This window comes from Sturnira hondurensis, unplaced genomic scaffold, assembly GCF_014824575.4.
Source record: "Sturnira hondurensis isolate 20B ecotype Veracruz unplaced genomic scaffold, ASM1482457v3 Scaffold0015509, whole genome shotgun sequence".
NCBI lineage: Eukaryota > Metazoa > Chordata > Mammalia > Chiroptera > Phyllostomidae > Sturnira > Sturnira hondurensis.
In genome coordinates this window covers 10967518-10981579 of record NW_028088140.1, presented here as the reverse complement: position 1 = coordinate 10981579, position 14062 = coordinate 10967518, and the positions used below count along the sequence as shown (strand labels likewise).

At 46.7% G+C, this 14062-nt stretch overlaps 1 protein-coding gene across 14 annotated transcripts in view; it reads left to right on the top strand.

The window, feature by feature from the left end:
- CACNA1C (calcium voltage-gated channel subunit alpha1 C) overlaps positions 1-14062 on the top strand; it is a 664664-nt gene that overhangs the window by 571605 nt on the left and 78997 nt on the right. For all 14 annotated transcript variants that reach the window (XM_037064774.1, XM_037064760.1, XM_037064762.1 and 11 more), the window contains 2 exons: positions 1146-1304; positions 1922-2032. In XM_037064774.1, the coding sequence (XP_036920669.1) occupies positions 1146-1304; positions 1922-2032 (270 nt within the window). The remainder of the gene's footprint in view (positions 1-1145; positions 1305-1921; positions 2033-14062) is intronic.

Sequence of the window (14062 nt, the reverse complement as noted above, 5' to 3'; positions counted from 1 at the left end):
CCACTATTAAATGTTTTGCCAAGTAAAACCATGAGGCCTGTGTATGAAGTGGGAGTGGGAAAGAGGCTTAAGTAGGAATGCTTTGGTAATGCCCAGAACCATGGCATGACATTCCCAAGTGCTCCATGACAAGGGAAGAGCTGTTAGCTTGTGAACAAGAGCTGGCCACTCCACTGGTGAGGAATGAAGCTGTTGGAGTGCACAATAGCATGTAGTCACTGGGGTCAGGTCCCCTGCTAGGTTTCTCCATGAGAAGAGTTTATGGGGAAGTAAATCCCTGTCTATGAGCAACTTCTGGTCTGCCGATGGGAAGGAGCAGGGCACAGATGCTCAGCTCTACCCTAGTCAGAACTGGATCCCTCACAGATTCTGATGTCAACGTCTTGGATTTGGTTTCACTCATTATTCTGGCTGCTGTATGGACTTCAGTTTGGAAGAAAGACAGGAAGGAAGGAAGCAAGTTAGAAAGTGTAGATGAGAGATGATAAGATCCTCATCTACTCCCAGGTTAATGATAGTAGAGATGGAGAGAATAGAAGGAAATGAAATGGATCAGGTTTGGAGACTGGATGTGGTAGCTTGGGATCGGAGAAGAGGGTGGAGTGACTCCTGAGTTCCTGACTTAGAACTCTGGGCACAGTGCTGAGAAATGAGCTGGTTCTCTGCTGGAGCCCCAAGAATCTAGTTAGCCCAAGAACTCATTGCCTATCCACAACCTGTGTCTTCTGATCTGTGGACACTGGTAAATAAGGAAGACTGATTTAGGGCAGGAAAGAAAAATTGAGGAGAGAAGTGCCCCCAGGAGAATCTGTGGCATAGGAAATAAGATGTCAACTTAGTGTTAGGATACCAGGCATTATGGATTTAGAAAAAGAGGAGATCCGTACTCCTCACCTAAGCTCAGTAACAAGATTAACTAGAGGAGAGTCTCTACTTATCGAGGCAGTAACAGGAAAAAAAAGTCCAAATAATACCTGAAGCCTGTAAATGAGCTATAGCAGTAGATTATCTCTTTCCCAGAGAAATTTATCCCCAGGTGTATGGTTTCATCAAAATCCCACCCTCTTCTGTCACCCACACACATTATCCAGGTAAATAACCACACTCTCTCCTATTCCCGCCCCCTCCTACTGCCTCCCTCCCAGCGACAGTGTGTGGAATATGCCCTCAAGGCCCGGCCCCTGCGGAGATACATACCCAAGAACCAACACCAGTACAAAGTGTGGTACGTGGTCAACTCCACCTACTTTGAGTACCTGATGTTCGTCCTCATCCTGCTCAACACCATCTGCTTGGCCATGCAGGTCAGTCTTGGGCCCTGATGCCATGATACCTGCATGGGGAGAGTAGGGTGGGAGGAAACGTAGTGGAAAGGCGCTGCACAGGCCTCTTTGATTTGCGCCTTCCTGGTGGCCAAAGATTGAAAGACCAGAAGATCTGTTCTCTTCTCCCAAGTGGAGAAAGACAAGTGTGCTTTCTCGAGGATGAGCTCCTCTCTGGGACCTCAGGAGAGAATCCATAGGCCCCTAGGTTGAGAAAATGGACAGAGTGGAGGAAATGGAGAACAGAGGGTAAGCTCGAAGTGCCCGTCACTGTCAGCAAGGCATAACGTGTGGAGGTTGATTCAGGGAGGTCAGTCATCCAAGAGCCCCTTTGAGTTCCAGGATTCTCCACAAAGTTGTCATAATCAGTCAAAGCCGGGACATAGAATCTGCCGACCTGAGTTTTCAGAGATGGCAGAGAGAGGGAGAACTTATAAGAGTTCCTGAGTCCGCTTGCTTGCCCACAGAGATATGGATGGACTTCCAGGACTTGGAAGATCTTGGAAGTTCAAAAAAGATCTCTGTTGAGATGAAGGGGGGCGGGGGGTGAGGAGTAGGATGTCCCTGCCTCGTTTTCACAGTTTTTTCCCTCCTCTCAGCACTATGGTCAGAGCTGCCTGTTTAAAATTGCCATGAACATCCTCAACATGCTCTTCACTGGCCTCTTCACTGTGGAGATGATTCTGAAGCTCATTGCCTTTAAACCCAAGGTAGGCCTCTGAGAAGTGGTATCTGGTGTGCAGGTGCCAGAGGGATGGAGGGCCAGCATCAAAAGAGGGAGAGTGAGGGGCAGAAATAATCCATGGAGGTCTGTATTTTTTCTGATGACAGATAAATGCTCCAACTCCTAAACTTGCCAAGAATGGACCAGGACAACTTTTAAAATAGGATCTCAGCTCATGGTCTGGACCATGGCTGAGAAGTACAGGAAGCCAATTCCTCCCTGAGCTGAGCCTTTCCATCCAGAGGGAAGCAAATGATGCTGTTTCTTCTCCCACTTCTCACTTTGTCTCTAGCCCCATCCCCAAGTACATAATCTAGAAGAAACTACACCCACAGACTGGTAAACCAAACCTCTCCAGGCCCAGCACCCCCAGATCCACTCCAGCCTCTGTTCCCCGCTCCTCCCATTTCATCAGCCACAAAGACCAACCTCATTGTACAAAGCTCAGCTGGGGCTGCATTTGCTCCTGTTTCCACTCAGAGGTCATGTCGTTGCTCCCTTGCACGTTTTAGTACAGACAGGGAAGTGACCTGCAAATGTCTGTGCTCTGCTTCTTGTAGGTAGCTCCTCAAAAAAAGTTTGAAAGACAAGAGTAGAACCCTTGGATGAATGAGGCAGGGCAAGGAGGGCTGGATTTCCTATCACTTTGGATTATTTGAGCCCTCCTCAACTAGCTCTACTGCCGTTTTCCTGGATCCTGGAGGAGCAGGCTGAACTGAGCAGCACCTTCCATCTTCCACCCCGGTGGATGGTCAGAATCACTGGCATCTGCTGGCCTGCAATTTACAAGGGTAGCTACTTCTGAGGGAGGGTGTATAGCAGCACAACAGCTCCCCTGGGCTGCCTCAACACCTGTTGGAGAACGATGAGAAGGAAAGAGTTGGTCCTGAGAGAATTGTACCACTACTGACTTGGGAAAATCTCTCTGACTTTCTGAACCTTCTCTTCTCCACCTTTATTAGTTTCCCCAGATGCAACACAGAGCAAAGAAGGCAAAAAGGAGGAGTCCCTGACCATAGATTCCATTTTTATTCAAACTTTTACTTATCCCAAAACAAAATGGGGCAGGGGGTGAGTGCTCGTTGGCTCTTCAATACATGATCATTGACAAGCTATTCATCATCTTCTTTGAATTAATACTCAACTAACATTTCTTGATATCCTACCATGTGCTACACATACCTCATTGTATACAATCCTCAAAATACCCTTATAAGATGGGTCTTAGCACCCCCAATTTTATGGAGGAAGGAAGTGAAGTTCAGAGCAATTAAATATAATATTAATTGCACCAGTACTAAGTGGCATAACTTGGAACAGAATCTAACACCTCTGCCTTATGTCAATGTACTTCCATACAAACCGATTAGCATCTTTCTGCAGAGTACTTTTCAGAAAGAGGGAAACAAGCTTTGGGGTATTTCAAAGATAAGACAAAATATTCTTAAAATGCTGTTTCTTCCTCTCACTCAAAGAATGCCTAGGGATTTTGGCTAATTTTTGAGAATAAGACACTTAAGGAAAGTCATATGGTGATAAGAGTGGTGTTTTCCTTCCTCCTCCAGGGCAGCAATAAGAGTCTTTTTCACTTTCCCTTCTACACCTAGTCCCATTTGGGGGCATAAGTTTTTGTCCTGACTGATAGAAGACCATGAATGTCCCTGGCCACGTTCTGTGGGGCCCATGGCACATCTGCTCACCCACAGCCCAGGACTATTGACAGGTTCACCACCCACAGCAACATGACGAGGTAGGGGCAGGAATGCAGAAACATGGCCAAGTTGAGGCTCAGTGTCGGATGGCAGCCTCTAGCTAGGGAAACTGGCATCATTTTCATCTAGTTTCGTAAGACATATGGTTAAAATGTTTCAAAGCTTCAATGTTTCAATGTTTAGTCATTTCACAGTTGACTCAGGTGTGTTTCTGATGATGCCCAATGCAGTCTGCAGAGCGCTATAGGGGACCTCCTGAACCATGTCTCATGAACAGAGCTGCACTCAGCAAACCTTCCCTAAGAAGTAAATGACACTGACCCCTGCCACCTGATAAGGGCCTCCACCTGAAAACCACTCCACCTAAATAATCCTGCACATCTAGGTACAAGCCAGTTGCCCAGTAGCTAGCCAGTCGTGGTGTCTCCTAGTTTCCTCCATCCCTAGTTATCTATTGTGAAAATATGAGAAAAATAAAAGAGACTTTTCCTAAAGAATAAAGAGCCATCCTGGGGCCATTTGCATTCCACTTGCCAGGACCAGGGCCAGTTTATGATGTGAAAAGAAGGGAAAAGGGGTGTTTTCTGTGGATACCTCTATAATGAGTTCTGGCAGTTAGAGGGAAATGGGTCACTGAACTGACTCACCAGAGAGGGCTGCCCAGTGCTGGGGGAGCAGGGATCCCTGAAAGCTTATTAAGCAATATTCTTCATTAAGGATTAGACTCCAGGAAAAGCATCCGCAAAAATTTGGGGCAAAAAAAAAAACAAACCAGACACTCCTTGAAGTTCTGGTAGAAATGTCTAGCTGGATTTGGCCCAAGAACCAGGGCTTCTGGCAGTGACCTGAAGTACAGAACAGCTTTCCTGTCTCCTTACTGATTGGAATTCCATCTGCACCTTTTAGCTCACTAGTATGGTGGTTTCTGTATGATATGGATGGGTAATGGATTTGCACTTGTAAGCATTAGCTGTAAAAGGACGGTTAGGCAGTGAGAGTATCATAGAGTAATGTCAGTCACAGCCAGGGAGAAGTTGTTTAAAGTTGCCACTACTTGACTTTTCGCCTCTGTCCCTTTCATCTGTGTGATTGGTTGGCAAGACAGTCCATCAGTTGGTCAGTTTGTAGTCTTGCTTTCATTCTTTCATTGTCTTCATGGTGCTTAATGTTCCCTAGTTCGTCATTTCTGTCTGTTCTCACCATTCTATGGAAAACTAATTTATTCAAGTAAATCCCTGCCCCAGATTCAACTGCCCCACTTCTTACAATCACACTCTATTCCAAACACATAGGAAACTATGGGTTATTAACTAGTTTAGAACAATTCAGTCCCCCATGGAAACCTCAGGGATCTGAGTCTAGTAAAGTCTGGAAAGTGGGAAAGAAGATGTTGTAGGGACAATTTGAATACCTGACAGCAAGTCAGAGAAAATCTCTTCCTGAGAGTAGAAGGAGCACCTGGGAAATCAGCAGATAACACCTGCATTCTACCTGATTGTGCAGGACTATGTCAGTCAGTGTGAAAAACTTCTGGTTAGAATGGTTTGAAAGTAACTAAATAGCTGGGCTGTCTTTCTATTATAAACTGAATTTTATTGGAAAAGATGGGAAAATATTCTTAAGATTCACTTTACAATAGGTGCTGAAAAATATCCAATCCTAAGAATAAACCTAACAAAAAAGCCTCAAATCTCTGCAGAAAATCTATAAAATTTCAGAAAGATGAATTAAAGAAAACTAACAAATGGGAAAATATGTCATGTTCATGAGCTGGAAAACTTGGTGTTATAAAAATGGCATTTATTTTCAAACTGATCCATAGACAATACAATCCCAATTAAAACTCTAAGTTGAGCCTTACCCAAGGTAAGGATGGCAGGAGAAAACAGAGCCACCCAACAAGACCTGAATGGCCAATAGGATGACCCTAGGTGGGTGGTCCCAAGGCTTCAACCCAGCTGGGCAGCTCTGACATCAGGAGAGGCAGGAATCTGGTCCCAGACCAGTGTAAGTCACAGACACTGCGCTCTCAGCACAGGTGTCAGCACTGGGGGTGTGGTGATGTAACTTCATTGCCTGTGATTTACTGTTGACACAGGGCAAGGTTGAGGGAGGGGGAGCAGAGGACAGGGCTCTGCCTTCTTGTCTCAATAGAAATCCATCTGCCCAGGGAAGGAGGCACTCACCCAAATAGAAGGTGCAATGCCTCACTCCCCATAGGCTTGTCCATGGGTTGTGGAGGGGTGAAGAAGCAGGGACTGCTATTTCTGAGACTTATCTCATTCCCCTTGGCTGCTGCTTGCTCACAAGGAATGCAGTTCTCACCACCTCTCAGTACCTCCCCAAGGGAGGTACTTCCCCCAGGGGGAAGGCCTTACCCCAGGTCAAATCTCACCCCTCCCGTAATATCCTCAGGGGGATTTGACCCTGGAAGCCCTCTGTCTTCAAGGCCTTGGTCTATCTTTTCAGCTTTCTCCAAGCCTGTCAATAATCCAGAGATGTGAATGAAACCAAAGTGAAAACCCTGTGGCCCCAGCTTTCTTGAATAAGAGCAGCTGACATCTTGGGGCTCACTTTCATGGTGCAGGACAAATTAGGGCCCAAAGGCATTTGAAACATAAAGGACGAAGTGAGGCTTCTAGACTAGCACTATCTAATGGAACTTTCTGCTGTAATTAAAATGTCCCATATGCACTGTCTATGAAATAGCTACTAGTCTCCTGTGCCTATTGGGCACTTGAAATATGGCTAGTACAGCTGAGGAATTGATCTTTAAATTTTATTTACTTTATTTAACTCATATTTTTCTAGCTACATGTGGCCAGCGGCTGCCACACAGGGCAGCACAAGTCTGGACACTGCTTCCTCCCTGTGGCATTTCCAGTGTCTGCTGCCCTCTGTCTGTCCTGGCTTCTTCAGCCTGACTGCTGTGGCTTTGTGAAGCTGAATGATTTATTTCACCTCCCTACTCTTTCTCCTGCTGGTAATTTTCTGCCAGTAATCACCTCTTGACAGGGTGAGACAGCTGCTTGCCCTGGAGTCCCCATTGTGGATTTTCTCCTGAGTTGGGCAATTCTCCCAGCTGAGGCAGACTCCGACCCTCCGGAGTCTGTGTGTTGTGGATGTGGTAAACAAATTCACATGGACTACTGAGTCCTGTGGAGGAAAAGGGAGGCCACTCTCTCAAGGGGAGAGCACCTCGACCCTTGCCTGGACAGGCTTATATTGCTTTCCAGTTGCATTATATCAAAGAAAGTTCTCATTATTTCTAGATTTAGTTAAGTGATTACTTCTTACAAATAACAAAAGAAGAAAAAAGTTGCAAATGTGAGGGAATGATAAAAATGATTGATTTGGTTACATTTCGTCCTTGGGACATCTCAGCACAGACTTTAGGGAGTTGTTTCAGAGATATACATTAAACATCTGCAGGCTTAACTTTGGGTGAGGGACTTTCAGCAAAAGCAAGTCTCAAAGCAGCCTAGGTACAATGCAAGTCTGATTCCCCATGGGAAAGCTGATCTGCACACCTGGCTCCTGTATGCCGCCTCACATTGATCGGTTTTCCGGATCAATACTGGGCTACATTTGCCAGTGCCATGCTGATCGGTTCCTTATACCCAGTCAGCCCTGGGTCCCCCACAATTTCAGCTGCAAGTGCTGAGGTCCTCCCCTTGCAGACCCTTTCCCACCCCAATCCTGAGCAGGTCCTGGGGAGGCAGACAGTGCGCTGGCAGATGTGGTCTGGAATTGGTCTTGCTGCTGTGGCTGAATGGCCTCTGACTGGCGTTCCTAATTAGCATTTTAGTGCCTTAGTGAAACTCAAATCTGTGTGCCTTAAGCCCCTACCCAGTTCTTACCCTATCCTTTCCCAGGGTGCAGAGCCTGCCCTTGCACAGCCCAGTTGCTGGACAGAGACGTGCTGCCCAGTAGCTTTGACGCCACTCCAAAGGGGCCTCCAGGCTGGGTTACTCCAGCTGGGAACCCACTGTACCTGGCACCCTTGCCCTGCCCACTGGCCTCTACTGCTAGGCTCCAGCCTGTCTCACAGCAAAACTTCCAAATTGTCCGGGCCTGTGACTCCTGCCACCTGCCCTCGGACATAGGGCATTTGGCCATCATCTTTATAGTGTCAGCTAACAATGGGGTAGTTACAATTCAGCTTACACCCTATTTTCTCAGCTTTGGGGGCTTTGGAGGAGCCCCTGTTATCTTTGAGGAAAGAGGATATGGAACCTTGGCTGCTTTTCGGACAGCAGAGAGACAGAAAAAGGGTGAGGTTGGCAGCCATGGTGATGCTGACACACATCTTCAGGCTGTTGTCTCAAGGAGTCCATCGATGGCCCTGCTGCCCTTCCCTAGGCTGGAAGCAATGGAAGAGCCATGACTGGAAGGGAGACTGGCAAATGGGACGCTGCAGAATCAGAGTTGCTCAGGACCTTTGCCAGGGTCACGTACCACAGCACCAGGCACAGCCTGGCACAGTCTCACTGGCATGCGATGAGGAGGAAGAGGCTCCTGAATGGCCCTCATAGTGGTCAGTCCTGTGGAGTGCCTGAGCCAGGACCAGTCTCTCTGCATCTTTAAAGTCTCAGCCTCAGAGTCATTTTTGCTGGCCTTGGATTTACTGAGCACAAAGGCCACCTTCTTCCGCCTTCTTCTTCTTTCTCATTGTGCCTGTCCAGTATAGGGAATCCCAGGGTTTCCAGTGGCCCCAGAGTAATGTTTTGTCTGCATCCTGTGTTGTTCTTAGGGAAAGATTATTGCCCTGCTTAGGTGAGCAGCATGTGGTGGCATCCAGAGGGTGTGGGTAAGAAGGAGGAAGTCATCACTGGCTGCCTTCTCTACACTGGGCTTGTGGCCAAAGGGACAGGGTGGGGCTGCATCTAACTGCACATACAACAGGCAGCATGAAAGCCGAATGTGGTAGAGGGGCCAGGAGCACAGGCAGCACTCAGAGAGGGCCCATTTCTATGCAAAGACTCTGCAGCCCAGCCCCTCCATCTCCTCTGTCAGCTCTATCCATGTCTAGAACCTTCTTTCCTTAAAGATCCAGTATCTGGTTTCCCTTTGGGAGACAGCTTTTCTCCCACAACTTGACAACATCATGGCCTACATCTCCACCCAGCTTAGGGTTCTCCAGGGGCTCCCACGCCCCGTACAGATGGGAAGGGACCTTCTGAGGCTGAGGGTCCCAATTGTTCAGGCATGGACCCACTGTTCGAGGAATCTTCTTGTTCTGGGAAAGGGACCAGGGTCCTGACCCTCACAAGGCAGGTGGAGAATCAGGGAGAGCACCTAGCAGATGATTAAAGGCCCAATTCAAGAGGCAGATTCACTTGTCTGACCCAGGAAAGAGCAATCATTTTTACCAGCTGTGAGCCCAGCCCACTTTTCTGCATTGGCCAGAGAGTCATATTTGGACTGTGGTTTTCATTCATTTCCAAAATCAGATGTTCCCTCTACCCCCCAAAGAAAGCTAGTGCGGGCCCCACTGAAGAATAGGTTCTTAAATAAATATTGCCATCTCTGACAGAAACAGAGGCATGGGAGAAAGGTATGCATAAACCTGTGTCAAACTAGCCACTAATAAGCAAAAGAGGGAGGACTGGTGCCTGCTACCAAGGCCCTGAGTGAGCCCCACAGGGCCCTGGGGCAGCCTGAGCAGATGGAATGAGAAGAATGTCAGGGCCAGGGTTTCTCTAAATGCACCAGTGTAGCAACTAAGGGGCCGCAAGACCCTGCAGGCAAGATGCCACAGATCTGGGATCCCTCCATGAGGCAGGAGAGACTCCGATCCCCAAGCACTCCGCCATGAGTGGTTGAGAGGAATTTCCCTTAAAGCCAGTAAAGGACCAGGAGAAGGAAGGAGAAAGCGAGGTGGCCATCAGAAGAGGATGCATACTGAGTCCATTGCGTCCTCTTGAAAGCTGAGGACCTTTGAGAGACTTGGTTTGTTTTTACAGACAATTTTATTACCTGTTAAAATCTACTTTCTCTCCAACTTTACCTCTGGCTCTAACCGTACCCTTCACCGACAGTCCCCCCTTCTCACAGTTTTAAGTGTGCTGTACATTTCTGCATGGTGCAGTACTTTTTGTGAGGCTTTATATCTTTACAAAGCAAAATTTACTTCATTTCTTTGCTTGATCATTTACTGCCCCAGATTCCACAAAGAGAAATTTCTGGTAGATTGAGAAGCAGAAAGCCTAGCTCCCACTTTAGTGTCACCCAGAATGAGTTGGGAGTAAGCAGGTAGGGTGTATAGTTCCTCCATGCACTGTTCTTCCCATTCTTCAGTTTTGCTGTGAAGTAGGAAGACTGGATTAGCAGCTTATGATGAGACCAAGTGAGATCATGTCTGCCTTAGTCCATTTGGGCTGCTGTAACAAATACCACAGACTGGGTAGCATATAAACATCAAAAATGTGTTTCTCACAGTTCTGGAAGCAGGAAGTCCAAGATCAAGGCACCAGCATGGTTGCATTCTCTGGGGCGAGCCCTCTTGCTGGGTCCTCACAGGGCGGAAGAGGCAAGAGAGTTCTGTGAAATCTCTTTTATCAGAGCATTTGCCCCATTCTTGAAAGCTTCACTCTGGTGAAGTAATCACCTCCTGAAGCCCTTACCTCCTAACTCCACTGGGCTTAAGTAAGGATTCTAGCATGTGAATTTGGGGGTAAACAAATATTCAGACCACAGCAATGTCTGAAAAGTCACTGAGGCCTCTAAGGAAAGGGCTGTCCCAATAGAATGTATACTCCCAGGATCCCTCAGCTTGGGAGTTTGCATCCAGCTCCACCTCAGAACAAAAGGAACTTTACCTTCATTTCCATTTTAAAATCGGTATTTTGCAATTCCGGTGTTCTGGCATCTCTCCTCATAAACTCGTGTATTCTACCCCTTCACTCAGATTTCTGCCTCATGCTATAATATAATTTCAAGGCTCATCTTATTGCATCCTTGAAGGTTGATTGTGGTGAGACACAGCATAAACCAAGCTACTAATTTGTAAAACTATCGCTTGCCCTTTTCTGTTACCAGCGTCACCCACTATTGGGCTTCACAAGATTTGAGCCCAGTTTTTCACCACTTCCTCTCTTTCTCATCTCTAAGCCTTGTCATCTCCATATTATGTATTTCAAGAACTCTTTGCTTGTATGCTGTATGGTAGTGTTTTCTGCACCCTGAAGTTAACCGACAACCAACAAGTATTGTGTTGAGCTTTCATTGTACCCTGTAATGTGTTTGGTACCAGGGTCCCAGTGTTGACTACAAGCAGGCTGGTGATCCCTAGAGTTGGTTTGCCATTTGAAGAACAGAATTCCCTGAGTCTGGCCCACTCTTGAATCTTGTAGAGTCCCCAGTTCACCATCTCATTCATCCCTGGAAAATCTGCTGTTCAACCTGGTATTCCTAAGCAATGTATAAAAACATTAACCAATTCTGTGTAAATTCCTAAAATTAAGTAACATTCAGAAGCAAGGAAGGAAGGAAATAATATACATTGTGTATATGAAGAATCAGACATTTTCCATTCATTATATCAATCTATAAGACAAATGAAATGGTCTTCAGGAAACTCAAGGTCAGATAAAAAAGCTAAGTAATGTATCCAAAATCAAAGAGCCAGTTTTTTCATTGTTGGTGTTTTGGGGGTGGTTAGCACAGGTTTAGGTGATTCAAAAGCTAGGCTCTTAAAACTATACCCCCATTGAAACAACAAATGTGAATAAGCTGAAATGTTGCTATACCTTTAGTGGGTCTCGGCAAGTATAAGCAAATCAGAGACTAAGTGAAAACAAGCTATTCTCAAGCAGCAGCTATATGGAAATTAATAACCATGGCCACTCTGTACCTATATCCCTCTGCCTCTATCTTTCACTCGCCCATTCTGTCTTTGGCCCATATGTTCCCCTGAATTGGTCTGCACCTTCTGGATTTCCTTTCCAAATCTGAAGTGATGGGTACTTTCAGGAAATGGGACAGTCACCTGATGGGCGGGCTCAGGAAAGTGAAATATAGCTTAATACAGCCTGCACACATACACATGTACTTATATATGTGCACATGTGCACACACATGCATTTACCACAGGAGATTTTCAAGTGTCACAGACAAAAATTAGAGGGCTGAATTCCTTGAAACCATTTCATATGCACTTTTTTGTGCCATGAGAGGCATTTGGTGAAAGGTTTATGCATGCAGGCATGAATAGATGAATGAGAATTAAAGGACTGGAGAACAAGGAAAAGAGAGTCAGAATATTAATGTTAGGAAACACCATTAAGGTCATTGATCTTTCATCACTGCAGAAAGCTCTACACATTCCTGCTTTCTGCTGTAGGAGACTCCCTATTTCTGGAGGTAGCTCTGTTGGGAATGCTCCTTTGCACTGAGTTGAATGTATTCCTCTGTGATTTCCACTCAGTAGCACTACTTTTTCCACCTTGTTTTTCTATAGCTATTGAGCACCTTGATGATGATGTTGAGACATGGTACTATCTTTATAGGGCTCATGGTGTCCTATAGGAAATTATAAACAAAGAGGTTACAGAATGGGGCAAGGGCCATGCTGTAGGATGGGTTACCACAGGGAGAGCTATGAGGGAAGAGGCACTTGTTTGAGAGAAGGTGGTCAGGAAGATGCTGGTTAAACTGAGGCCTGGAGGTTGAACAGGAACCAGAGAAGAGCAATGGCTCTGTGGCAGGGGTGAGCTCAGCTTATTCTGGGCACTGAGAGCAGTGAGTGAAGAGGTGGTGTGGGTAGGGCTAGAGTGTGCAAGCTCGTAGGGGCCTGTAAGGGGGGTGGATTTACTCTGACTGCACTCAGAAGCCACAGGGAGCAGGCACCTTATGTGGGACATCATACCGTCTGACTGGGTTTGAACCAGCATGCCATCTGCTAGTGAAAAATGGACAGTGTGGTGATATGGGCTCAGTTAAAGCCTGCAGGTGGCAGCAGTAGATGTGGAGGGAGGTGGGCAGAGTCATGACTTTATCCAGTGTTGAAGTGGACATGAGGGTGAGGAACAAGGAAAGCTCTGGATAGTCCTTGAATAGGGCTAGCTCTTATCCATCTTCATGTTCCTCCAGACCCAACACAGTAGCACCTGCAGCATCAGGCACTTCGTAAGTGTCACCAGAATGAGAGCAAACCAAAGCTAGCTCCACAGACAGCATCCCCTGGTGGCCCCACCCACTCAGTCCTAAATGCCACTTCTGCCTCCCGCATATAAGGGTGCCCTGCAGGTTCCCAAACACCCCTAGTAGGCAGTGCACCCCACACACAGAACCACAGCCTTAGGCTAAGGTAGGACTTCATTCAGCCTCTTATTCAATTTTCCTTAAATGTATTTATCCCAACTCTTAAGAAACTAGTGTCTCCCACCATAAATAAAACCCCCTCAACCCTCAAACTCAGCACATATATGTGTCCCATTCAAATAAGTAGGAAAGGGAAGGAGAAGGAAGGGAGGCTGTAAGGACAACAAGGAGAAATTCAGCCCACCCCCCAGCCAGTAGCTCCAGCCCTGAGTCAAGAGCTGCTTGCTATGTGGGGCAGAGCTCCCACCTGTTTCTCAGCAGCCTGATTTGTGAGTGGGCATTACTCTGATTATTATTTATTTGTGCAATGCTCACAGGGTACCTGTTGGAGCTGTGCATGCAGATAGGCATAAATGGGCTTTGTCATGGGGCCTCCTGCCTGCTCTTGTAGCCAGGGATTTGCATATTGTTGTAATACTGTGACAGGTTTCTTTCTTGCCTGGTGCTTGAGAGCTTAAAAGTCACTATGAATGATAAAAATAATTATATGACTTGCATCAAGCCTTGTGTGGGAAGGGTAGTATTAGCTATTACATTTAATTATTTAATGTGGAAAATTATCCACAATGTATAAAGAAGCCTGGCGGGAAAGTGCACTAATTCCATCTTCATTGCTGCCACTGGGAAAGAAACTGGACTACACTGAGTCTGGGAGGGGAAAAGGATCCCCAAAGCTGTGGAGCCGTGTGTTACCCCAACCCACCAGAACTGAGGCACGGCCAGGGCTCCTGCTGCTACTGCAAGGGAGGGAGAGGCCTTACAGGGCGCAGGAAGGCAGTCAGCACTCAAGAGTGCTGCGGCAGCCACAGAAACAGCCCCAGCCACCTGCAGGTACTGAACACTTCACGAATGGACACAGATAATCCTCACAAACCCTCTGTGGATGTGCACTGTGGTCACTCCCATTTGACAGAAAGGAAGCAGAGGTTATAGTAATGTGCCCGCCCACACAATTCAAGGCTCTTCTCTGGAAGTGAGGG